At 44.4% G+C, this 27,477-nt stretch overlaps 1 protein-coding gene and 1 long non-coding RNA gene across 2 annotated transcripts; both read left to right on the top strand.

Moving 5' to 3' along the window:
- Nucleotides 1-2,389: 2,389 nt before the first annotated feature.
- LOC119849997 lies at nt 2,390-26,872 on the top strand. The gene is given in 7 exon segments (XM_038387545.2): nt 2,390-2,698; nt 5,042-5,284; nt 5,287-5,386; nt 14,424-14,555; nt 18,117-18,225; nt 20,935-21,043; nt 26,618-26,872. Coding segments are annotated over 7 exon segments (1,098 nt in total). The 3' UTR covers nt 26,714-26,872.
- Nucleotides 5,498-7,369, top strand: LOC122459817. Its single transcript, XR_006280761.1, has 2 exons — nt 5,498-5,808; nt 5,898-7,369. It is a non-coding gene; the product is annotated as an uncharacterized LOC122459817 (long non-coding RNA).
- Nucleotides 26,873-27,477: the final 605 nt, after the last annotated feature.

Consider the following 27,477-nt stretch of genomic DNA (forward strand, 5'->3'; position numbering starts at 1 on the left):
CCAAGTTCCTTTTTCCTTATTTCAAATCCCAACTTACTTCCTGTTTGCCCCTAATTATATAGTAATAGTCTTAGCTATACCTTAACCACTCATTCTACTGAAATTTACCTAACCAATCCTAACATATTGTAACATGATTAGCTAACCAATTATATCCCACCACCTTAATTAGTTTGCACCCAGCAAAATTAATTATACAGCAGAAAGAAACAATCACAGAACCAGACAGAGACCATGCAAATAAACAATAGCAAAGTGGGATCTATAATGACAAAACAATACAGAAGTGAGGATTTCACAACTACATCTATAAAGACAAAAGGGTTTCCCAGCTGTGTCTATTGATAAGTGAGTTCTTACCAGACGGAAAACTATCAACCTAAATTTCCTTTTACATCTTCTAGGCTCTTCCCTTTCTCTGGAGGTGATAGATCGGATCACCTTCCTAACAGCCCCATATTGACTAGTTTGGAATGTGAGGAGGTGACCGGTAGCTTCCCAGCTTACAGCTGCCTCTGCTGCTTAGCCAAAGGCCTTAGCCTAAGAACAGGGCCTCAGGCTGTCACAGTGAGAGAAGGCCCTTACACAGATTCTTTCTTGTATACCTCTATTACGAGCTAAATGATAAACATATACCTACATTCTTAAAGTATAGGCCTTTACAGGCAGGCCTGAATATCTATATCCTAACAAGCACTATGGCTATCCCTCTCCATCCCCCCACCCCGCCCCTGACCAATGCAAAGGAGCAACGGAATAATTTGTTTTAAAAAAAAAACTTTGATTTTGGCTGTACAAAACAGTAAACTTATCAGAATGAAGAACATCACTTAACTGTATTATATCACATGTACACATAAAAGGCTATAAAATTAAAATATGCAATTAGAAATATAAACAATTCAGTAGAAAAAAACAAGAACTATGTATCTAACAAATGAAGTAACAGAAAAATAAACTGTGTGCTTCAGTGTTTGCAGGATGGGGGATTACAGAAATAAGGATTTTAAATAAAATTTAAATTAAAAAGGGAGGGAATCTTGTTACTTGATGTTTAAAATGGTATTGAATGTTACAGGAATGTACAACCATTTTAGGTATATGGAAAAAGGTAACAGCAGAAGTATGAAGCTAATGCATCCTAAAGGCTCAAACAAAAAGGCAAATAAAATGAAACAAAATTGTATTTATTTAGTATTTTAATTTAATGACGTTCAGGTACATAATTCATCATTTTTGAATTCTAGTGGTGTTCAATTTATTTTGGAGTTGTACATCTATGATTAGTAAATATTACAGTAGAAGTTTACCTTTGAAAAATATTTCATACAAGAAAGGTTCCTTAGGATCAGATTGCTAATGGTATTTAGGTCACTAGTGGGATTTTCAAAATGATCTAGGTGCTTTCAACCTTTAAAAATGTTGGCTTTAGTGAATATTTGAGAATCAGGTTCTATACACAAGTGGCAACATGAAAAAGCACTAGCATGGTGCACAGAAAGGCAAAATAACACTTGACAAAGGAAATCCATTGGCAGATCAAAGGAAACTGAAGAAGTTTTGACACCAACCCAGGAAATCAGTTAGCCTTGAAATCATATGATCCAAAAGAACCAATCTTGTATTATAAAAAAAAATTAAATGTAAATTACAAAATTGCAATAAAAACAGGAAGTTTTATACTAGAAACATTGTGAGATGCGATTGCTGAAGCTACTAGCAACTATTAATATTTTCAATATTTATCTGCTACTAAAATAGAAATACCTGTTAGTAGCTTCAGCAGTCACATCTCAGTGTTTTTAGTATAACATCCTATTTTTATTGCGATTTTGTAACGTACAATTTTTAATTCCAAATGTTTATTCCATTTTCTTTTCATCTCTCTGCACAATGTCAGCGAAGGTAAATGATGAAGCACTAACAGTAATAAAAATAACATTTTAAAAAGTAAATTATTTAAAGGCATGAAATTGTATTTTCAGTGCATTACAAGAACAAGGCAGTCCAATTCAGGCAATCAGAAGAGCAAGTAAGCTAAATTTGTGAATTAGGTGTCTTCATGCTGGTATATACACTGAAAGGGAGTCTTTTAAACTCTAAAACTAGAGCTCTGCATGGATACAAAAATGTGGATCCACATCTGATCCACATCCGCCAGAACCAACCTGTAATCCGACCCACAATCTGCTAGCCGTCTTTTACCTGTATCTGCACCCACAGCAACAAGCCTTCTCACAACGGCTAGCAAGGTGGGTGGGGAAGCAGAGATGAGCGAGCAGGGGGCAGGGTCTCAAGCAGAAGGGGCAGCATGGGAACTGGGGGGAAGGGGCGGCGTGGAGGTGGGATCCCAAGGAGAAGGGGCAGCATGGGGTGGGGGAAAGGCACAATGCATCGCACGCTGCTCCCAGAGACTTGCAAGCGATGGCAGCAGCATGTGCATCACAGCTGGGTAGAAGGGTGGGGTGCTGGAGCCACGCCCATTACAATCCCAGTGGCTGAGGGCGGGCCCTGCTGCCCAGGAGCCAGCGGGCCAGCAGTGCAGCTGGTGCTGCCGGGCTGGGCCATGGAGTGGATGCAGGTGCTGCCTGAGCCGCTGGACAAGAAGCAGCACAGTGAACCAGTGCTAGACAGCCCCAACCCTGGCCTCCACCCCAGCCCCAGCCACTTGCTGCTGGCCACCGGCCCTGAGCGAACTGTATGCCCTGCCCCTCCCCTGGGCTGCCTGAGCCAAACACCGTGGGATAGGTGCCACCAGGAGCCCTGCGCAGTTGTATATGCATCCAATCCACTATCCAAAAAATGGTCCGCAGATGCAAAAACCACTTATGGCAATTATATACTTTTGTAGGAGGTGCATGTAAAATATCTCACCAAATTCCATCTCTATTACCTGCACAATCTCTCATTTCAGATAGAGAAGCAAACCAGGACATGATGCATTTACAAACCCAGCACTGGGAAGCAGATGCTGAGATGTATCCTCCTGAGAGGGGGGAAATCAAAGCCCTTCTGCCACCTGCACCCTGTTTCTCTAACCAGTACCTATAGCCAAAGGGCTGAAACTAGGGGTGCTACTGCACCCCCTGGCTTGAAGTGGTTCCCACCTGTGATGTTGCACTCCATATTTTTTATAGAAATAGGCTTATGAGTGTAAATATAATGTAACTGGAATATGCTTCATGCAAAAGGTCTCTTGTAAGGTATCATTACAAAGCGTGTAATCTACTGAGTGTGTTCATCCTATTTTTATGAATGTATCATTCTTGTATCTGAAGCTAGAAATATGAAGTATAACTCTGGAGTCCTATCGTAACTATGCAAAGTGTGGGCCATTAATGGTGGCTTGGAATCTTGATGGCTCCCATTAACTAGGACAATTGGTTGTAAATGGCTCTGTTTACTTGTAAGCCTTCCTCTGTTCTTGTGAGTCAGGCTGGAAAGAATGGAGGCCTAGGGTCTCACAGGACATGTGATCATGTCACCTGAACTGGAATCCACCTTAAACCTGGTGCTTTTCCATTTAGAAGGAGGGTTGGGGACCCAGAGAGACAAAAGATTCCTGCCTTGTGCCAAAGCTATAAAAGAGGGTGGAACACAACAAAGAGGGCTGCCAGTCATGAAAAATCCCCTAGTTACCACCTGAGCTGGAACTAACAAGAACTGTACCAGGGGAAAAGATTGGGCCCATTTTAAGCAGGAGTCTAGTCTGTGAAAGAAGCTTATTGGAACATCTTTGAGGGTGAGATTTACCTGTATTCAGTTTCTTAAATGTATTAGGCTTAGACTTGCATGTTCTGTTTTATTTTGCTTGGTAACTTACTTTGTCCTGTCTGTTATTACTTGAAATCACTTAAATCCTGCTTTTTATATGTAATAAAATCACTTTTGTTTATTAGTAAACCCAGAGTAAGTGATTAATACCTGGGGGAGCAAACCGCTGTGCATATTTCTCTATCAGTGTTATAGAGGGCTGACAATTTATGAGTTTACCCTGTATAAACTTTACACCGAGTAAAATGGATTTATTTGGGGTTTGGATCCCATTGGGAACTGTGTGTCTGGGTGTTGGAGACAGGAATACTTGCTGAGCAGTTTTTGTTTAGTCTGCAGCTTTGAGGGCGTGGACCAGACCTGGGTCTGTGTTGCAGCAGACTAGCGTGTCTGGCTGAAAAAGGCAGGGTTCTGGAGTCCCAAGCTGACAGGGAAAACAGACTCAGAGGTAGTTTCAGCACATCAGATAACAGTCCCAAAGGGGTCTCTGTGACCCAACACGTCATACCATCATCATATACAGGGTTTACAGTTTGGTTCAACGGCTCTCAGCTCCCCTGACAAAGGTTCACCCCACCTTTGGAAAGTTTATCCCCTCTGCCACTACCGCCGCCTCTCTCCCAGCTCCTTCCTAGGGTTGCCAACCCTCCCGGGGTTCGCCAAAAGTCCCACAGAATCAGGCCCTATCTCCTGGAGGCCACTGAAGCCAGACTAGGAGATTTTATAAGTCCAGTGATGCAGCAGGGCTAAGTCAGGCTCCCTACCTGCCCTGGCCCTGCACCACTCCCAGAAGCCCCCAGCATGTCCCTGCGGCCCCTGGGCTGGGGTCAGGGGGTTTCAGAGCACTGCCCCCGCCCCGAGTGCTGACTCCGCAGTTCCCATTGGCTGGGAACTGAGGCCAATGGGAGCTGCGGGGGCAGCGCTTGTGGGCATAGGCAGCGCACAGAGTCATCCTCCCGCCTGCCCGCCCCCGGGCTGCTTCTGGGAGCGGTGCGGGGCCAGGGCAGGCAGGGAGCCTGACTTAGCCCTGCTGCGCCGCTGCCCGGGAGGCGCCGGAGGTAAACGCTTCCTGGCCGGAGCCCTCACCCAAACCCCCTCCCAGGGCCTGCACCCCTCACCCCCTGCCACCCCCCCGCCTGGTGAAAGTGCGTGGGGGAGGGAGAGCGAGCGACAGAAGGGGGGGGGATGGAGTGAGAGGGGCGGGGCCTAGGGGGAGGGGCGGGGAAAGGGGCGGGGGCAGGGTATTTGGGTAGGTGTGAGTAGACAGTTGGCAGCACTACTCCTTGCCCCCTGCACCGCCTCCGCCTCCAGGGGCTTGACTCCCCGGCGCTCTCACCTTGTCCCCAGCTCAGACTCCGCCCCGCACGCTACTGCGCATGCTCGCTCCGTGAGCGCAAAGCCGCCGAGCGCCCTGGGAGGGACTCGGCGCGGGGTGACCCTTTCCACGGCCCGTCGCTCGGGGCCGCGGCTGGGTAGTGACGTAGAGGAGCCCCCGCCCCCACCCCCGCCCGGCCCGGCCCTGCCCTGCCCTGCCCGAGAGACTCGACCCCGCGGGGACGGAGGTTGGACGCGCCCGGGGCCAGCGCCATGTGGGCCGCCGCCGCCGCCGCCGGTGGGTGACGGCGGGGACCGCGGGGGCGGGGGCGTGTTACCGGCCGTGGAGGGCTAGAGCCTGGCCTCGGGCAGGGGCACCGCGACCTGGTGGGTTTCCGGGGGCGGGGGGCAGCGGTCTGATCCGGTGGGGCCCGGCCCGGCAAAGGGGGAGCGGCACGTGCGGCACAGGGGCCTCGGCGGGCGGTGGGAGCAGCCTGTGGCACTTGGGCGTGCGGGGAAAGCCGGGTTCAAGACCGCAGATTGCTCTCTCAGTTCCAGTTTTCATGGCCTCACTGCGCCTGTCACTCAGGTTCATGCATTCAGACTTCATGGGCCCATGTTATATTCAGAACAGAGGCTCCGTTGAGCTAGGGTCTGAAAAGCCAACTTTGCCAAGTCTACTTCAGATCAGAGAGTGGTGGAGACAATGCATCCGATGAAGTGAGCTGTAGCTCACGAAAGCTTATGCTCAAATAAATGTTAGTCTCTGAGGTGCCACCAGTCCTCCTTTCCTTTTTGGTGGAGACAAGTCTTCTCTATCTAGCTTCATTCCATGGGGTTTCACCTCTCTTCCTTAATCTGTTTCCTTGATGCATAGTCTAGCAAATGTTGCACCACTTCCTCCCCCTCCCTGTCCCACCCCAGATTCTGACTCCCTGGCCCATTGTCCCTCGCCACTTCTAAAGTGTCAGATAATGCTAGACCTGCCCTAAATCTCAGTCATGGGAAGTGGTGAAACCCAGGAATGAATTAATAGCAGTTTTTAAAATGTCCCTGCTAGTAATGAAATATTTTGTAGTGTGTGCTTCAGTATAACATTTAAAATCTCAAAGTGGCTAATGAAAAGGACTGGAAGTGAAAATGTGACCTGCATTCTTCAGAGGTAAAAATCTATTCCTCTCTTTCACCAATTCTCCTATTTCGATGACTGCAACAAAGGATTATCCTACTAACAGCTTATTAGTCTCTTGATTTGTGGCATAGATTGGGGTCCCTAACTTTTTGAACTTTTTGGCTGCATAAGCCCTTAGTTGCAAAATGGGGTTGCCTACACTTAAAACGCTGCAGCAGCATAGTTGCATCCCTGCAGGGAAGACGCTAACTTCAAAGACAGGAAGGTTTCTCCTGTAGGTGTAGGTATTTCACCTCCCTGAGAGAGGGCAGCTAGGTCCACAGGAGAATTCTCCCGTTAACCTAGTGCTGTCTACGTCGAGGGTCAGGTAGGTTTAACTGTGTCACTCAGACATGATTTTTCACACCCATGAGCAATGTAGTTATATTGACCTAATTTCCTAGCACAGACCTGCCCTACTGTTTCCTGTGACTCCAGACAGCAACAAAACAACTTAGTTACCAACGAGTTTACACATTAAGTATGTTTAGTGCACTCTAATGTGACACATGCACTTGAATGTTGCGACATAGCTTCTTGAAGTCCAGCTGTGTGATAGAAATTGCACATCTAATCTCCGATGTGACACCAATGGTAGATTGATACCAAAACTTGATGGATAGAAGTGTGCTGAATTCAACTTCACACAAATTTGTGCTGGCAGATGATACCGTCAGTATCAAGGTGCATGTTGCTGCATGTTGAGAGTGCAGGATATTCATTCTTGACAGTGAACCGGAACTAGGAGAGAAAGTTGAGCATAAGTTTGATCACAGGAAATTTCAATGAGCTGTTCAGTTTCAGTTGCTGGCAAATCCATGGCATCAGGCTTAAACTGAAATGGGTTTTGCACCCAGTCATAGTCTCACATCTATGTCCTAGTCCAGTGCCTTAACCACAAGACTATTCTTCCTCCCCAGTGTATGAAGCTTTTATCTATAGGACCTTCACAAAAGTTTCCTAACAACAATACACAAATTTAACTCTGTGATTGCAGACTTTCAAGATCAAAAGCTAGAGAGTTAATGCTACTGCAGCTTTCATTTCTGCTTTGTTCAAAAGCAATATTGTCAAATCAAAGCATTCAATAAATTTAAGAATTAACCCTCAGTAATAATATGGTTTACTTAAAATCATGAGATGAAAATACATTTTGGTTTCTTATTTGCTTTCTAGTTTTTGAACCTTCAGGGTATAGTTGGGTCATAATTTTCAAGCTCTCTGTAACCACAAGGGTTAAAAATTTACTTTTTTTATGTGAAAGCTGAGATTTCATGTAATCACTTGACTCCACATGTTGGGGTTTTAAGAAAAATATCAAATACTTTGAGGCTTGGCAACACAGTGAACAGGGTGGCATTTCCCATCTCCTAGAGTACAGCAATGTGAGCTAAAATTCCAGGCACAGTGGCCTTAAAGGACTTGCAAAGAAGGAATGAGTTTATGTCCTTTTTGCTTCTTTATGAAGGCTTCAAAAGTTGTTTTTTGTTTCTTTTTTTTAAAGTTTAGAGGGTTTTTTCTGCTTGTTTTTTACATTTAGATGTTCAGGTTCTGTCATGGCTGGAAGGAGTTATGTCTAGAGAACTAGTGAAAGAGCCAAGACATCACAAGAGCCAAGAGAATGAAAGTCATGCTGCCTTGTATTTTTTGGTGGCTACACTTAATTTTCGGAGGGGGTTTGGTTTCCTCTTCCTCCCCCTTAACGCTTGTTTAACTTTAGTGACTAACATTTTGGGTCAACAAAGCCTTTTTTAAAGAATCAGCACCCTTACCCTTTTACTTAAGGAGTCACGGTAAACACTCCCAAGTCCTCCCAGAGATCTTACAGCAAAACCAGGGAAGTTTAGACTTAACATTCCAGGTAATTCTAAGGTTTAAAATAAAAAAACTAGGGAAAAAACCCTATTTGCTAATTCAGCATAAGGAGTAAAAAGGGACTAAACCTAACTTTTTTTTTTTTTTTTTTTTTAAAAGGTGCCTTGCACAGGATTTTTAGTTCCTCAATTTTCCTCATTATAACTGTTCTAACAGTTTATAGATTCTAAGGCTGGAAGGAATCGTTGTGAACATCTGCTCTGACCTTCTGAATAGCACAGGCCATAGAACTTCCCCAAAATAATTCCTATTTTTTGTAGATGTGAATTTTCTTCTGTTACACAATAAGGCAACTGTCTCAATACTGTAAACTTCTGCTTTGCTATTGCTACCTCTGCCTCAAGTTTCTGACTTGGCCCTGGGGTACACTATGAGTGTAGGTCGAATTTAGCAGCATCAGATGGTTTTAACCCTGCATCCGTCCACACAACGAAGCCATTTTTGTCGGCTTAAAGGTCTCTTAAAATCAATTTTTGTACTCCTCCCCGACGAGGGGATTAGCGCTGAAATGGACATCGCCGGGTCGAGTCTGGGGTAGTGTGAATGCAATTCGACAGTGTTGGCCTCCGGGAGCTATCCCAGAGTGCTCCATTGTGACAGCTCTGGACAACGCTCTCTGTTACCTCAATTTCCCTAGAAACCAACCCAAGGTTACACTTGTATTGTTTTATTACAATGCCACTGTTGCGGGGGTGGGGTCACTCATACTCGCGCTCCCAGGACAGGCACAGCACTGGAGATGTCAGGATTCTTCAAGGTAAGTGTTCCACAGCACAGCGATGGACGGTGCAATGAAGGTAAGTCTGCCCGAGGCATGATGGAATGCAATGCAGCGAACCACTGGCCAGGTGGTCCTAGCGAAGGCCCTTCATGGGAGGTACAAGCTTGTGAGTGCACTCCTGAGCACATGGCCCCTTCCCCTTTTAAGGACCTGCTCCTCATGGCCTGCGACTAGAGATGACTTGGCCGCATCTGGTTGGTCACACTCCACCTCAGCCAGTGTCCACGCAGGGTCCGTGCATTAGGTGTGTGACTGTTGCCTAATTTGAGTCCCAGACACCTTGTCTACCTGGGAGCTCTTCTGATCTTCCAGCTGTTCAACCAGCCCAATCATCCCACAAGCATTCCGGGGAGGGGGAGAGCCACTTCACAGGTATTCAAAGAGGGAGATGAGACAAAAGTGGAGGAGTGTAACTGAAAAGGTTACAAAACTTACAAGGCTATGCTAACAATAACTGAAGTTACAAAGTCTGCAAAAAGGTTGCAGAACCTAATGATACAAGTTACAGATCTTACAATTGCATTTGAGCAGAGGCTTTACATAACACTCTCAACTCAGATGCACTAGCCAGGTAGACAGGAAAAGTCTCGTGGACTTTTGAATTTCATTTCCTGTTTAGCCAGCGTGGCACAGGTGACCATGAAGAGCTCATCAGCAGTGGTGACCGTGGAGTCCCAGAATCGCAAAAGAGCTCCAGCATGGACTGAACGGGAGGTACTGAATCTGATCGCTGTATGGGGAGACGAATCCGTGCTATCAGAACTCCTTTCCAAAAGACTAAATGCCAAAATATTTTTAAAAAAATCTTCAAGGGCATGAAGGACAGAGGCTATAACAGGGACCCGCAGCAGTGCCGTGTGAAAATTAAGGAACTCAAGGAAGCCTACCAAAGAGGCAAACAGCCACAATGCGGGAGGACTGCATGAGCTCGGAGAACATTTCATCGCAAGTGCGGGTTTTTTTTGCCTTCTTATCTGTGCTAGCCTCTGGGATGGAGATGATAGGGGGAGTGTTCAAACATCTGCAGCTGCGGGAGGAAAAAAAGGGAGAGAAGTATTTAAAAAGACACATTTTGGAGAACAATAGGTAGACTCTTTCACGGTGAACCAAGCTGTTAACATTACATAGTACATGTGCTTTCGGTACAAGGTCGCATTTTGCCTCTTATATTGAGGGCCTGCCGGTTTGGTGTGAGAGATCACACATGCAAGGCTAGGCAACAGAATTTGGCTTGCAGACATCCATGGTAAGCCACAGTCTTTTGACATCTTTAACCTTTAACATGTGGGAATGTTTTCAAACAGCAGCGCCCTCATTTTTCATACCAAGCACCCATTGGGTTGGCCATTTAAAAGGAGGGGCTGCGGTTTTCAGGTTAGCATGCAGCACAAACCCAACTAACTCTCCCCCCCACAATTCTCTGGGATGATCGCTTCACCCCTCCCCCCCACAATTCTCTGGGATGATCGCTTCACCCCTCCCCCCACCGTGTGGCTAACAGCGAGGAGGATTTCTTTTCAGCCACAGGCAAACAGCCCAGCAGGAACGGCCACCTCCGAATGTCTCCTTAATTAAATTCCCCTATTTCAACCAGGTGACCATGAATAATATCACTCTCCTGAGGATCATAGAGAGAGATAAAGAACAGATGTTGCTTGAATGCCAGCAAACACCGGGACCATATGCTGCCATGCTTTGTTATGAAATGATTCAGACTATGCGCTACTGGCCTGGCTTGGTAAAGTGTCCTACATGGAGGACGGAATAAGGCTGCCCTCCCCAGAAACCTTTTGCAAAGGCTTTGGGAGTACCTCCAGGAAAGCTTCATTGAGATGTCCCTGGAGGATTTCCGCTTCATCCCCAAACACATTAACACATTTTTCCAGTAGCTGTACTGGCCGCGAATACATCCCAAGTCTTCAGGGCAAATTAATAATTAAACATGCTTGCTTTTAAACCATGTATTATATTTACAAAGGTACACTCACCAGAGGTGCCTTCTCCGCCTTCAAGGTCTGGGAGCCCACCTTGGGAGGGTTGGGAAGGTATTGGATCCAGGGTGATAAACAGTTCTTGGCTGTCTGGGAGAACAGTTTAACCCTCCTCCTCATCTTCCTCGTTCCCTAAATTATCATCCCTGTTGCATGAGACTTCTCCCCTTACAGGAGTACACGTACAGAGGTGGGGCAGTGGTAGGGGCACCCCCTAGAACTGTATGCAGCTCAAATGTGTGAACGCTCCCCCTATCATCTCCATCCCAGAGGCTAGTGCAGATAAATAGGCAAAAAAAACCACACTTGCGATTAAATGTTCTCTGAGCTCATGCAGTCCTCCCGCATTAAAAGAGCTCAGCAAAATGTGTGGAGACAAGCAATGTTAGAGTCCAGGAAAGCACAAAATGAACGCGAGGACAGGAGGCGGGAGCAAGAGGAGAGGTGGCGGCAGCGTGATGAGAGAAAGCAGGATGCAATGCTGAGGCTACTGGAGGATCAAACTGATATGCTGTGGCGTATGGATGAGCTGCAGGAAAGGCAGCAGGAGCACAGACCACAGCTGTAGCCCCTATGTAACTGCCCACCCTCCTCCCACAAGTTCCATAGCCTCCTCACCCAGACCCCCAAGAACGTGGGGGGGTGGGGAGGAGCCGTCTGGGCACCCAACCACTCCACCCGAGAGGAATGCCCAAGCAACAGAAGGCTGGCATTCAGTAAGTTTTGAGGTGCAGTGTTGCCTTGTCCTTCCCTCCTCCAGCACCCCACCCGGTGCTTCCTTCCTCCCCCACCCTTCCCAGGCTACCTTGGCAGTTATCTCCCTATTTGTGTGACAGATTAATAAAGAATGCATGAATTTGAAACAGCAATTATTTTATTGCCTCTGCAAGCAGTGATCAAAGGGGGAGGTCAGTTGACTTACAGGGAAGTAGAGTGAACCAAGGGGGCGGATTTTGATCAAGGAGAAACAAACAGAACTGTCACACCATAGCCTGGCCAATCATGAAACTGGTTTTCAAAGCTTCTCTGATGCATAGCGCGCCCTGCTGTGCATAATCAGCGGCGAGGTGATTTGCCTCAATCTTCCACGCCGCCATAAATGTCTCCCCCTTACTCTCACAGATATTGTGGAGTGCACAGCAAGCAGTAATCACAATAGGAATATGGGTTTTGCTGAGGTCTAACCGAGTCAGTAAACTTCGCCAGCGCACTTTTAAACATCCAAATGCACATTCTACCACCATTCTGCACTTGCTAAGCCTATAGTTGAACAGCTGCTGACTACTGTCCAGGCTGCCTGTGTATGGCTTCATGAGGCATGGCATTAAGGGGTAGGCTAGGTCCCCAAGGATAACTATAAGCATTTCAACATCCCCAATGGTTATTTTCTGGTCTGGAACGTAAGTCCCTTGCTGCAGCTGTCCAGACAGACCAGAGTTCCTGAAGATGTGAGCATCATGTACCTTTCCCCAGCCATCCCACGTTGATGTTGGTGAAACGTCCCTTGTGATCCACCAGTGCTTGCAGCACCATTGAAAAGGACCCCTTGCGGTTTATGTACTGGTTGCCAAGGTGGTCCGGTCCCAAGATAAGGATATGTGTTCCGTCTATGGCCCCACCACAGTTAGGGAATCCCATTACAGCAAAGCCATCCACTATGACCTGCACATTTCCCAGGGTCACTACCCTTGATAGCAGCAGCTCAGTGATTGCATTGGCTTCTTGGATCACAGCAGCCCCCACAGTAGATTTGTCCACTCCAAATTGATTCCCGACTGACAGGTAGATGTCTGGTGTTGCAAGCTTCCAAATGGCTATCACCCTCTCTTGTGAACTGTGAGGGCTGCTCTCATCTTGGTATTCTTTCACTTCAGGGCAAGGGAAAGCAAGTCACAAAGTTCCATGAAAGTGCCCTTACGCATGCGAAAGTTGTGCAGCCATTGGGAATCATCCCAGACCTGCAACACTATGTGCTCCCACCAGTCTGTGCTTGTTTCCTGGGCTCAGAATCAGCGTTCCACGGCATGAGCCTGCCCCATTGCCACCAGAATGTCCAAATTGTCGGGGCCCGTATTTTGAGAGAAGTCTGTGTCCATGTCCTCATCACTCTTGTCACTGCGCTGCTGTCACCTCCTCACCTGCCTTTGCAGGTTCTGGTTTCAAACATACGGCAGGATAATGTGTGAGATGTTTACAATGCTCATAACTGCCACAGTGATCTGAGCGACCTCCATGCTTGCCGTGTTATGGCATCTGCAGGAGAGCAGAGTTGCAGTGGAAGCGGGGGCTGACGATGGATCCCACAAGAATAGATATTTATAGAGAACGACGAGAGGACCTGCGAGATGGATTCAGGAGAGCAGAGTTGCAGTGGAAGGGGGAGCCCATGACAGCCAAAATGGAGAAATTTGCTATCAAGACATGAGTAGGAGAGCAGAGTTGCAGCGGAAGCAGTGCTTGGATGACCACTTTTGCAGACCTAGTACACCATCTGCTGCCAGCAGCACCAGGACACAACAGCAGTGGTGTCGGTGAGCTGAGCTGAGCAGGCTGCACGCTCGCCATGGTATGGCGAGACAAGAACAGGAGAGCAGAGTTGCAGCGGAAGCGGTGGTTCAATGATAACAGTTAGCAGTCCTACTTCACCATCTGCTGAAAGCAGTATGGCATCCGCATGGAGAAAAGGCATGAAACGATTGTCTGCCATTGCTTTCACGGAGGGAGGGGAGACTGATGACGTACTCAAAACCACCCACAACAATGTTTTTGCCCCATCAGGCATTGGGAGCTTAACCCAGTATTTCAGTGGGCGGTGGAGACTGGGAACTGTGGGATAGCTACCCACAGTGCAACCCTCCAAAAATCGACGCTAGCCATGGTTCTGTGGATGAACTCCGCCGACTTAATGTGCTTAGTGGGGGGACACACAATCGACTGTATAAAATCGCTTCCTAAAAAATGGACTTCTATAAATTTGACCTAATTCCGTAGTGTAGACATACCCTTAGTTTTTGAGTATGACAAGCCTGGTGAAAACCTGGTGCACTTCCTTTAAGTGGCATTGCCGGGATTGAATGTGAGGCATCTGAAAGCACTAATGGCATGTAATCATGGTACATAGGGTCAGTGTTTAGGAAAGTGCTTCCATGCTGCAGTTTTATGTAAGATTATGGTCAAGATCAGGTGAAGTGTTGAGATACCAAACTTTCTTTTTTTCTGTCAGTTTCTGTTATAACTCCAGAAGTCTGTCCCACCGTATGCATTAGGTTTTTATTTTTTTCTAATTTCCTCGTATAAACACGTGCTTGCATATGTGTTCATATATTTTAAAAAAGTCTATCTCAATGTAATGGATAACCAGGTCTACTGCAATTAAAGTTTAGAACAGTTTTCTGTTTAAAGCTCAACTCTTCTAAGTACTCTAAAATCTGCATGGTTACTCAGATTGCTTTGAAAATTTTTGAGTTACCTTTGGATTCTGTTCAGCCCATTACCACCCCTGTCTTCTGATTTCTAGGCAGAGCTACCAAGATGCTGAAAAGGAATGTTCCTTCAATTCTGAGACCAACTAAAGGAATGGATCTGAAGATCAAGAGAGGTTTTTGCAGTAAATCACAGGAGGGGAGCAAACAAAAGCCTGAAGTAGGGGGTAAGCTTTTTGCTCTGAGAGTCAAAGGTATCAATGTTACTATTAGAGTAGCTACCAGGCTGAGGAACAAGGGTAAAGAACTGCTAAACCATCATTAAATCAAGAACATAGATCAAACGTCTTACATTTCTATAGCACATTCATTCTAAAGGATACTCTTCACAATTTGGTTTATGTGTCAACCAAGTGTACAAACTATACCTAGGGATCATTATCACTCTGAAATGCAGCTCTCTCTGGGAAGGAACGTGGTAGTGGAAGTTCAAAAGCTCATAGCAATGTCAGCCAACAAGTTGGTTCAGAAAGTGAAAAATTTCTTGCACAATGAAAACTTCAGTAGGTATTTAGGTAGCCAGAATGTCCTGAGTAAGAATTTAGTCAAATACAAGGCTCTGCTCTTTTGAAAAGGACTTAAGTTTTCTCTCTCACTCAAAAGACAGAACATTAAATTTAGATGTCAAATCCAAGACTGTCTGTATTCCTAATCAAAGGAAAGCTTTTTCTTTTTAGGGACAGCCTTCTTTTCTTAGTAGGTTAAGAGGAGTTCTTGTTTGATTGTTTATGCATTCAGAATCTCCCAGTTGCATTCTATAGCTAATCACGTCCTTCCCACAATCAGTCTGTTTTTATATTTGTGAGTGTTGTGATAGTGTTGAGAATTCCTTAGCAGAGCCCTTCCCACAGCTGGCAGTGATCCACTAGAAGTATGCTGCCTCTGCACTGCAGGATCATTTTGAGTTTGCCACTGACGTAGTTCATCCTTTAAAATGGGATTCCTTTTCCTTTCAAGTCAGTGATAGGTCTGGTATCAGATTTTATCTTTAAGATTAGAATGAACAGTGATAATCTATACTGGACCCTCTGTGTAACAGACCAATTATTGGTTTGACTGTCAGTGCCAATGGGTAAAAAGTAGACCTGTCAAGTGATTAAAAAAATTAATTGTGCGATTAATCGCACTATTAATAATACAATACCATTTATTTAAATATCTTTGGATGTTTTCTACATTTTCTAATATATTTATTTCAATTACTACACAGAATACAAAGTGTACAGTGTTCACTTTATATTGTTTTTATTACAAATATTTGCACAGTAAAAAACAAAAGAAATAGTATTTTTTAATTCACCTAATACAAGTACTGTAGTGCAATCTCTTTATCATGAAAGTTTGAAGCTGTGGGATGTTTCCATCCCTCTAATGTTCCTGTTACAATGATTAGCAGTGACATTGTTAGTGACAAAATAGTTTATATTTAGGTTTCAGAGTTAGCAACTCATTGAGATAAACGTGGGCAGCTCACAGGTCTTAGGTAATATTTTGTGGCTGCTTGCTGACAAAGGATAACAAAATGCATTAGTTATTCCTGGTTCATGTTTCCAAGGTTGTCTTCACAAATGTGAGGGCTAAAAACATAAGACCCTATTCTCTACTTTTTCACATTCTTTTGTAGTAATTTCTAGCTGTGCAAAGTAGATGTAAAATGCTACCAGGTTTAGAAAGGTAGTAGATGACACTTAGCCAATATGCTACAGTAGTGCAGTATTTCTCAGACTCTTGAAAGCTGAGCCTACCTTCAGGAGAACGTAACCAATCTCATCCTTTTCACTCCCACCATATGTTGTTAAATTGAAAACATTGGTAGGCCATTCACAACATACTTCCTCTCCTTACATGTTTGGAAAAACAGTGAAATAGTTAACCAAATGTTGGCTTCTAAATTGTTGTCATTAGCATGTGAGCACCCGTTAAAATGACTAAAGCGGTTCATGTCTGAGGTTCTCTGCAAACTGAGACAGACTTTTCTGCAGTGGCCACATTTGAATCACATTTTAAAAGGTTTTCTTCTCAACCATAGCAACAGGAGACTTACTTTTATTTTAATGAAAGTTGAATCTCCGGAGCCCCATTGCCCCAGCTAGTCCTTCAGCATGGATTCACCAAGGGCAAGTCATGCCTGACCAACCTGATTGCCTTCTATAACGAGATAACTGGCTCTGTGGATATGGGGAAAGCAGTGAACATGATGTATCTTGACTTTAGCAAAGCTTTTGATACGGTCTCCCACAGTATTCTTGCCAGCAAGTTAAAAAAAAGTATGGATTCGATGAATGGACTATAAGGTGGATAGAAAGCTGGCTAGATTGTCGGGCTCAACAGGTAGTGATCAATTGCTCGATGTCTAGTTGGCAGCTGGTCTCAAGCAGAGTGCCCCAGGCGTCTGTCCTTGGACTGGTTTTGTTCAACAACTTCATTAAAGATCCAGATGATGGGATGGATTGCACCCTCAGCAAGTTCGCAGATGACACTAAGCTGTGTGGAGAGGTAGATATGCTGGAGGGTAGGGATAGAGTCAAGAGGACCTAGACAGATTGGAGTATTGGGCTAAAAGAAATCTGATGAGGTTCAACAAGGGCAAGTGCAGAGTCCTGCACTTAGGAAGGAAGAATTCCATGCGCTGCTACAGGCTGGGGACCGACTGGCTAAGCAGCAGTTCTGCAGAAATGGACTTGGGGATTACAGTGGACGAGAAGCTGGACATGAGTCAATCGTGTGCCCTTGTTGCCAAAAAGGCTAATGGCATAGCGGGCTGCATTAGTAGGAGCATTGCCAGCAGATTGAGGGAAGTGATTATTCCCTTCTATTCGGCACAGGCGAGGGCACATCTGCAGTATTGTGTCCCAGTTTTGGCCCCCCTCTTCCCCCCCCCCAAACTACAGAAAGGATGTGAACAAATTGGAAAGAGTCCAGCAGAGGGCAATGGAAATGATTAGGAGGCTGGGGCACATGACTTATGAGAAGAGGCTGAGGGAACTTCAACTACCTGACGGGGTGTTCCAAAGAGGATGGAGCTAAGCTGTTCTCAGTGGTGGCAGATGACACCACTGAGCAATGGACTCAGGTTGCAGTGGGGGAGGTCTAGGTTGAATAATAGGAAAAACTATTTCACTTGGAGGCTGGTGAAGCGCTGGAATGGATTACCTAGGGAGGTGGTGGAATCTCCATCCTTAAAGGTTTTTAAGGCCCAACTTGACAAAGCCCTGGCTGGGATGATTTAGTTGGTGTTGGTCCTGCTTTGAGCAGGGGATTGGACTAGATGACCTGCTGAGGTCTCTTCCAACCCTAATCTTCTATGATTCATGTTCAGCAGTTTGGAAATACTATCCTATTGTAACATAGCTAATATACACTTTCTACAGGTGTAAATTATGATAAAAGGTGCAATGCAGTGGAGAACCTGCCCCACAATATTTTTTTTTTTTTAAATTAATACTTTGATTCTGGGGAATGATTCTGTGAAAGCTGTGGGTTCTGAAGCACATTCTGTGCCTTCAGAATTCTGGAGTACCTGGGGTCCTGGGTAAAGTTCTGTCACCTTAAGCTTGGTTCAGTTCCACATGCCCTTACAGCTTCTCTAGGAGTACTCATGTGAAATTTCTGCTCCCTCTTTAGTTACAGCAAAGCTCATCCCTGCAGATTTGTGTCGCTCACCCTGACAGTTTCATTAAGCTATGATTATTCTATATACTGTATCTTCTCTTCCATATTTGCTATAGGGCATTCCAACTTCAGAGTGCCAGGACACAAGCCCTCAGACTGGGAAAAGAAGGTTCTGCTGTGGTCAGGCCGTTTCAAAAAAGTAGATGATATACCAGAGACTGTCTCGTAAGTGCCAATCCTGAAATTATAAGTACACTAATGTATGCCTACCGAGAAACAAGTTACTGAATAAAAGTATACAGGTCTGAGTATCAGTTCTGCAGAGGTGTGACGTCAGGAACATGATATGATTGAAATCTAATAGTGCTGTGATCTCCATATCCTGATATAGAGAGCATGCAGTTAGCTCCCTCGTGATTCTCCCAAAAGGAAGACGAGTAAGTAGCAGTCATTTCAATAAAGGAGACCCTGAACCAGCTATTTTTGTCCTATTTTTTTTTAAAACCTTTTGCAAACCCTAGTATGAATAAAAATATTTTCCTGATTTTAAATGTCCATGAAAAGTGTTATTTGTTTCATGAAAAGTACATCATTCAATAATTATTGAAACGAGACTCCTAATATAAACCATATGATCATAAATAATAATTATATTATCAATTATATCTCCCTTGGGATTTAAACTAAGCAAATAGTGGATTAGGCCTCTAATGAAAATATTGTCAAAATTTCTCTGCAGCAAGTGTAGCCTCAGTGCAAACACTGTGCTCGTCTGTGAGAACCAGAAAGTAAACTGATCATTTTAGACTCTCTGTCCAGGCAGGATGAAATGTAAATCGTACTTAAAAAAACCTCTTTGAATAATTACACCTGGCGTTAATAATGTAGATAAGGACTTTTCTTTTTTAAATGTGTTATGTTGACAATGTCTGTTTTAAAATCCTTTTGTAAAAGTGAACCTCCTGTGAATTAAACTTTGCACCATTTTGGGAATGTGACAGAGCCTGTGGGACCACTGTGCCCCACTGAACTCTCTCCAGCCTGGGCTGTCTCTCACAATGCCTTGCTAGTGACTAGCAGAAAACCCATCCAGGTGTTGTTATCACTCAGCATAATAGCATTTGGAGCCCCACACATAGATAGATGGCATGAATGCTCCCAGAGCCACTCATGAATCATACAGAGAAGGGCACCAGAGCCAAATCCTCCCAGCGTTGTATGTCAGGAATATACCGTCTTGCACTGCTCAAGATGAGTAATGCAGATGTATTAATTGCTTCACCACTTCATCAATGGAAAGTGGATATACACCAGCCGTTGCTGAGTCTCCAGGCAATGTTGAGCAATTCCCCGGTGTGGCCTTATGCAGGTGAGTCATTGCATTGTAGCTCCCTTGCTGGACAGTGGTTGTTGATGGGTTGATTGATACCCCACTAGGGTGTTGGTTACTTTCCTTGTGGTTGCCTCGGGGGAGCTAATATCTGGCTGATTCCCCAACTTACAGCATGTTTTAGTTAAGGGATGGGCAAACTTTTTGGCCTGAGGGCTACATCTGGGTATGGAAATTGTATGGCGGGCCATGAATGCTTACAAAATTGGGTTTGGGGTACAGGAGGAGGTGAGGGCTCCAGCTGGGAGTCCAGGCTTTGGGATGGGGTTGGGGATGAGGGGTGTGCAGTTCAGGAGGGTGCTCCAGGCTGGGGTCGAGGGGTTCAGAGGGCAGGAGGGGGATCAGGACTGGGGTTGGGGATGGGCTCAGGGGTGCAAGCTCCGGGCAGCACTTACCTCAAGCTGCTCCTGGAAATCCACAGTTCCTGGCCAATGGAAGCTGCGAGGGCGGTGCTTGGGGCGAGGGCAGTACATGGAGCCCCCTAGCTGCCCATAAATGTAGGAGCCAGGCGGGGAACATGCCGCTGCTTGCAGGAGTCGTGTGGAGTGGTGGCATGCACGTGCCAAGCGACCCCGCTCCCTGGTTGAAGCAGGGACTCAAGGGTCGGATTAAATCGGCTGGCGGGCCAGATAGTTTGCCCACCCCTGTTTTAGTGAGAATCATACAACACAATTCTCATAACTTCATGTGTGTTAATGATATACATATATGGATAGAGTAATGACTTTCAACAGATCATAACCTTTCCCCTGATACCTTACAAGGCATGCTTTATAGGTAAGAGCTGCTCAAATTTTTCCAGGGGCATAAATTGCTGGTGAACATATTGGAGACAGCTGACATGAAATCTGTATTTTAAAAATGTTTCTAATTGTAGCTAGCATTTCCAAACCCAGTGCTGGAGGAAGCCATCTTGCTGAAAAGTTTAATTTATGGTGCAGAGTGTTGAAGCCCAATGAAAAAAAATATAAACCAGTTTTGGTGCATCCCCATCCCCAAAAGCTCAACTCTTTCACAGTTTAATCTTGCTTTTTACCCTGAAAACTTTCAGGATGTGCCCAAACTAGAAAAAAGGTGGTCTTACCGTGTGTTAACATGGTAAAATCCTAATGTGGAGAAGGCGGTTTGTAGTTTTTACATGGATTAGCAGGTTGCGGTAAGCACTGGGGGAAGCTAGTGGTAAGAAAACACTTCTTTCCCCCTTACTGAAGACAAGATTTGACAGTCAGGCAGAACAAAAGGGATTCGCTATTCCAGTGATCTGAAAATGCTGCATTGTCTAGTGATTAGAGCAACGGACGGAGTGTCAGGAAATCTGGGTTCTGTTCTCAACTTTGCTAATGATTCATTCTGTGGTCTTGGGCAAGCTACCTCTGTGTGTAAGATGGGGATAAGGCTTTGGGAGGTGCTAGTGAAAGGCATGATACAAATGCTAGTTTCTTGACAATAGATTGTATGGATTCTTGTTTATCAGCATGACAAGAGATATCAATAGATTAGAAGCTAAGGTGTCTAATGATTTTGGCCTTCCTTTGCTTCATGAGGTTTGAGCTGATCGATGCTGCGCGAAATAAATTGCGTGTGAAGATCAGCTACCTGATGATTGCCCTGACAATACTGGGATGCATCGTGATGGTCATTGAAGGAAAGCGGGTGAGTACAGTACTGGATAGTTGACTGGAGCTGTACCTTATCACACAATCCTCAGATCTCTCAAGATCAGTAATGAAGTAACAACAAATACTACTTAAAGCAATAAACAAAAATTAAAATGAACACTCTACAACTCCCCCAAAACTCACCCAGCACCAAAATGTGCCCTCCCAGGAGAGACAGAGAGCTACATTTCTTACAAATGCAGCAGTTGTGCCTCTGTGGGAATGTGCACACTTCTACTTTATCCCTTCATATGTGTGTACTTTGCTGAGGTAACACTCCTGGAAGTGCATACATAGGAGGTGAGATGCTGTGCAACTTCTATTGTTACAACTTCACTGGGATTTGAGGATGCCTGTCATTTCCTGGTGGTGGGTCCATAATAAGAGAGAGTGCGGTGTGTTCTCAGGTACCTCCAAAAAGTCATCCTGAGAGGAGTTTAGGGATGAGGACCCTCCCAATAGATAAATGAGGCAGACGAGGGCGGTGGTGTTTCCCCTCTCAGTCATTTAGATGCTGCAGTGATTAGGTTGGTCATCTCTTCAAATTTCTCTGGAGGGCCCATTGTATTTTTGGGAGGAAACAGACAACCTGGGACACTGGATTTAATCCTACATTCAAATAATACTATTTAGGGAGGATGTGGGGCCTGGTCACAGAGTAGGAAGGCCCAAATTTAAGTTGCAGTATATGGGTAAAGGGTCTTGCTCCTAAAATGGCCCAGCATGTGCATTCTCACTGATGTGCACAACACCAGAATAGAATATTCTACTGTGCATGCTCAGGATACCATTTGCAGGTGTTGCTAAGTTTGGAGAAAAACTTAATTAAAATTATAGATACCAAGTCCCATTCTTAGTGAAGACTATTGATATTGTAAAATATCAAAGTCCAGCTGTCTGAGGTATCCTCCATCTTGAAATTAAAAGGTGTACAACACCTTTGCATATTGGGTAAAGTGTATGTTTTGTTCAACTTCTCTAAACTAAAAAATGACTGAAGGGATTTTCCTTAGACTTTCCAAAAACAAATTCACTTTCTGGCAGAGACCAATGCAGTAAACCCCAAAGTTATGAGTTAGTACTGTAAGAATTGTCCAGGCATCAAGGCTGCTTAGAAAAGTTAGGACAGAGGACTGAGAGGAAAACAAAAAATATACCTTAAGGCTAACAGCAAGTATCAGAGGAAACATACAATCACTGCAGCCTTTAACAAGAGCCCTGCAGCCAAAGACTTCCACTCTTTCCCTGTCTGGGAATGAATGTATTAAAACAAAATAAATTAATAGTGCAATAGTGGAAACATAGGGAACTTGATGGAATCTAATATTATGATTAAATGAAGTTGTATGTATAAAAGGGACATTGACTGTAAGATAGAGCTTTGGGCAAAATATTGTAAACTTTACTCCTGGGGGATTTCTGCACCAAAAAATTAAAATACTGTGTGCAGAATTTTTAAAATTCTGCATATTTTATTTGTCAAAATAACACTATATAATCACGCTAGTATCAATTATTTTGGTAATTTATTTCAAAATACCTGTCAGCAAGTATGTGTATAACAACGCAGACACAGAAATAAATTTCTCCAGGATAGTTAAAGAAACCCCTGTGAACCCAGTTCCTGCTTCTCTGCTCCTTCCACACCAGACCCTGGGTGGGGGCATGGGCAGGCAGACAGACAGACAGACCCACCCCCCCCAGGCCCAGACACTCACACCTCTTTCCTTCCCCCCCCCCCCCCCAGGGCAGTAAATAAAAGGACCTTAAACCAAATAGTATGTTTTTTATAAGGATACTTGATCACAGAGTGGAATAATCAGAAGTGTAACTTTGATTAATAGTGCACGGACTCAGCTCAGCTACATGTCCCAGCATCCCACCATTGTTGTGATAACGAAGAGAACGGAAATGGTAAACTTGCATAGCTTTTCTGGCCTGCTGGAGAACAATTGTTCTTGAAGTGACTTCAGTGATTCAAGAGAATGATTAAAGGATTAAAAACCATGCCATATAGGTTATGATAGACTCAAAGAACTCAATTTATGTAGCTTAACAGAGACGATGAGTGAGCTGTAGCTCACGAAAGCTTATGCTCAAATAAATTTGTTAGTCTCTAAGGTGCCACAAGTACTCCTTTTTCTTTTTGCGAATACAGACTAACACGGCTGCTACTCTGAAACCTGTCATTGGGGGGAATGTGACTGCAGTTTCCTAGGTTCCCAGTCTGCAAGGGGCCATTGAGATCACGTAGTCTGACCTCCTGCATAACACAGGCCATAGAACTTCCCCCAAATAATTCCTAGAGCATAACTTCTAGAAAACGCATCCAGTCTTGATTTAAAAATTGTCAGTGATGCAGAATCCACCACAACCTTAGTAAGTTGTTGCAGTGATGTGATGACAGTTTACACTCGCTGAGGATCTGCCCCCAAATATTTGCCATCAACAGTCCTGGCAAAACCCTCCCTTTTCTAAAGCCTGATCTTTAAATAGAAACAAACAATTGTTGAAGGAAATGTAGATATTTCTGTCTTCCCTTTAATTCAGTCACTGCTTTTTTTTTTTTCTCAGAGCTGAAAACTAAAATATATAGTAAGCTGTTTCTGTAGCTCTCCTGTCACTCAGATGTTTTATACATAGGGGCTTCATGTTTTGCAGTGCAGACAACATGCAAAATCATGTTATGGATGTATGCAAAAATGTTGAGGTTTTTATTTCTAAAAACAACTGATATTTTAGTTACTCATGTTTATTAAAAAAAATATCATAGAAGATTATGGTTGGAAGAGACCTCAGGAGGTCATCTAGTCCAACGCCCCTGCTCAAAGCAGGACCAACCCCACCTAAATCATCCCAGACAGGGCTTTGTCAAGCCGGGCCTTAAAAACCTCTAAGGTTGGAGATTCCATCACCTCCCTAGGTAACCCAATTCCAATGCTTCAGTGCCCTCCTAGTGAAATAGTTTTTCCTAATATCCAACCGAGACCCCCTCCACTGCAACTTGAAATCATTGGTCTGTCATCTGCCACTAAGAACAGCTTAGCTCCATCCTCTTTGGAGCCCCCCTTCAGGTAGTTGAAGGCTGCTATCAAATCCCCCCTCACTCTTCTCTTCTGCAGCCTAAATAAGCCCAGTTCCTCTCAGCCTGTCGTCATAAGTCATGTGCCCCAGCCCCCTAAGCATTTTCATTGCCCTCCGCTGGACTTTCTCCAATTTGTCCACATCCTTTCTGTAGTGGGGGGCCCAAAACTGGATGCAGTACTCCAGATGTGGCCTCACCAGCGCTGAATAGAGGGGAATAATCACTTCCCTCCTTTTGATCATTCTGTCAGAAATGTTCCCATTACCCAGAATGCTTTGGATGGGTCTCTAATGTCAATAACAAATGTGTATGATGCTCTTGGATCCAGTAATGTTATTCCTAAACAGCACTGATGAAAATAGTCTGGGAGAAAATATCAGAGTGTATTAGCATTATTATTAATTATGGAACCTACACGGCTCACTTGATCAGATCCCCATTAAGTGTGCAAAATCACACTAAAAGCCATTCCCTGCCCTGAGTAACTTGCAACCTACATTCATAAGGGGACAAGCTCCACAGTCTGGGAAGTAGGACTAGTCGGGGTGTGATCCAAAATTTAATTAGTTTTGGCTTTCGGAAGTATTCATAAACCAGTCCCACTTACTAATCTGTTGGATATATGAAAATATTCAGTGAACTTAGCAGTTCTGTGGAGTACTTGTGAAGTGTCCAGTGTTGGTATTCACCAAGAATCGTGGTTGATACTCCATCACTGCCTATTTTAAAATTAAGATTGGAAGTTTTGTAAAAGATCTGCTCTAGGAATTATTTTGGGACAGTTCTATGGCTTGTATTACACAGAAAGACTAGATGATCACAATGGTCCTTTCTGGCTTTGGAATGTGTGAATATGTTGTAAAATGTACTGTGAGACAAGTTTAAAGAGCATCAAAGATGGACAACGGATGCACCACAAAGGGACTCATGGGAAGCGACTGGTGGCAGTAAGATGATGACCAAAGCAAACCAGTGCGAGTTCAAGGTCTGTCCCAAGATGGTTGTATAAAAAGCTATGCCCTAACTTGTCATATACAAGCTGGTCTAACAAGATGTATTGAACAAAAATACTAGAAAATTCCAGCTCCAGTTGCAAGAACTCAAAAGGTGGTGTCTTGGTCCCTGACTGGATGGTGAGAGAGGAGGATTCTTATTTTGATTGGATATTTTCAATCTTTGGAAGAAATAGTGGTCACCATCTGACTGGTCCACAGCAGGACCTCCAAGAAGATGAACTAAGTTGGATCACCCAGCAGAAATAGGATAAAACTGCTTGTTTCCTTCAGCACATCACTTCCCAAACCCCAAAGTCACCAGGAAAGGAGAAGACTGAGGTCCTCGACTGGCCAGCTGGGAGTCCTCCTGGTGACATCAAGTATCTATTTCAGATAGCACTTTTATATGTGTCTCTTTTCAAGCAATTTGGGTTGCCTACTATGGCACCAGAAAGCATTGTAATTATGTCAGTTCTTCGCTTACCTGTGATTGCTGTGAGTAGTAACTGAGCTGAAAACACACACACACACCTGCTTTGCTGACCATATCCCAGCCCATTCCTCTCCCTCCTCCCATCTGTTACTTGATGCAATTGGGGGCATGGAAGAATGTTTTCTGGGGGAGGAGAGCAATCAGCAATGCTAGGGAGCTCAGGTCAGCCCCATGGATCCCATTTTCAGTTTAGGCAAATAAGGTCACCTTACTTTCTGGGCAGGGAGCTGGCAGGTGATGGGGAAGCTTGGGAGAGCAATCATGGGGGCTAGGGGAGGGGAGCTGGGTGTGGGGAGTTCTGGACCTTGACTATACCATGACCAATAAATTTGGACCTTGACAAAAAATAATTGACGACCGCTGTCCTATACTATTAGTTGCTTCTGTTAACAATACTCAGTAAAACTCTCCAAAAATTAAACTTCTGCTTTCAGGTCAGCTTCTTTAGTTAAGCAATTAAGAGATCCCTAAGAACAGTGGTTCAGATATGCTTACACCAAAGGCAGTTTCAACCCTAGAGGTGAACGTTTGGGAGAGTTAGGAGTGAGTGGAAAGGGGGATTAGAATGGAAGCTGTTCTTAACTGTAGCAGCAGTTGCTACTAGAATATGGTCTTATCTACCTTTACTTTATTTCCAAATTCTCCTGGCTTTCAACGAAGAGAGAAGTTTATTACCATTGAACAGAAAAAGGGAAAGCATCTACCAGAGCCATCAGTATATTGGCTTAATTCAGCCCTAAGGAAATAATGAATTTAAACCAAAAAACTTCCAGGATTTTGTATCTTCAGAATTTTATTTTAACCCTCTGCTCTTCCTAGCATTAAAGCTGACATATTACAAAAGAGTAGCTAGGCATGAGAGCTGTTTCTCTGTAAGGGAGCATTCTTCAGAGGTATAGCTCAGACTACTAGATGGTTTGTTCATTGCTTGTTCAAACTTCATCTCTACAGTACCATAAGTAACATGTTTGCTCTTCCTTTATCATACTATTGTAGGCTGTCGGAAGGCATGAATCCCTTACAACTCAAAACATGGAAAGAAAAGCTCGCTGGAGAGATGAGGTTGCTCAGAGTGCATCTGCCAAACCCTAGGAGAGGGAGGAGACCTGGGAAGGAGGATATAAAGCATACAAATGCTTTCTTCATTGATGAGAAAGTGGTAGATCTTCATGTGTTTTGCTTTTATGTTATAATCCTCTGCTCTTATGCTTTAGGAAAGACAAATAAATTATTTTGTAGTAATACTAAAAATCTGTCTTGACTTTATTGGGCTATCACCAAAATGCCTATTTTGAACAGCTTAAAAGAACAAGGAAAGTGCTAAAACTGAGCAGATGCTGTAGTTACTTTTCATACAGAATGTTCAGTGCTTCTATTTGCTCATTGTAGTAATACTGCCATATCCTTCTAGGATGGACTTGATTTACTCTCCTCCCCTAGTGTCATAACCAAGTAAAGATATAGGTTTTCATCTCTTACAGGCAGAGATTCATTCCTATAATCTGTCTGTTTCATCTGTTCCTCTTAAAAGTTCAAGAGGAGATTTTTCATCCCACAGTGTATGTTCATGTTAGAGACGTCAGGTGCCGAGCTGTCACTGTGAAGCTACAACAGACTTGGGGACAGAGCTTGGATTTATTTAGTTTATTTCTTTACTGGTTGGATACCATGCTGTGGCACCCACCCACTCTTTCCTAATGATTAGGAAGCTGCCTCCAAGCCTGACTCCCCTCTCCCAGACCATGGGGATCAACTTCCAGAGGGGGACTTGCCTATAAGCACTCTCCTCCCTCATAGTAGGGCACACACTGGCAATAGAACTGGCTGCCTGCTGAACCCACCTAATAAGAGGGATA

Source organism: Dermochelys coriacea, chromosome 1 (genome assembly GCF_009764565.3).
Source record: "Dermochelys coriacea isolate rDerCor1 chromosome 1, rDerCor1.pri.v4, whole genome shotgun sequence".
NCBI lineage: Eukaryota > Metazoa > Chordata > Testudines > Dermochelyidae > Dermochelys > Dermochelys coriacea.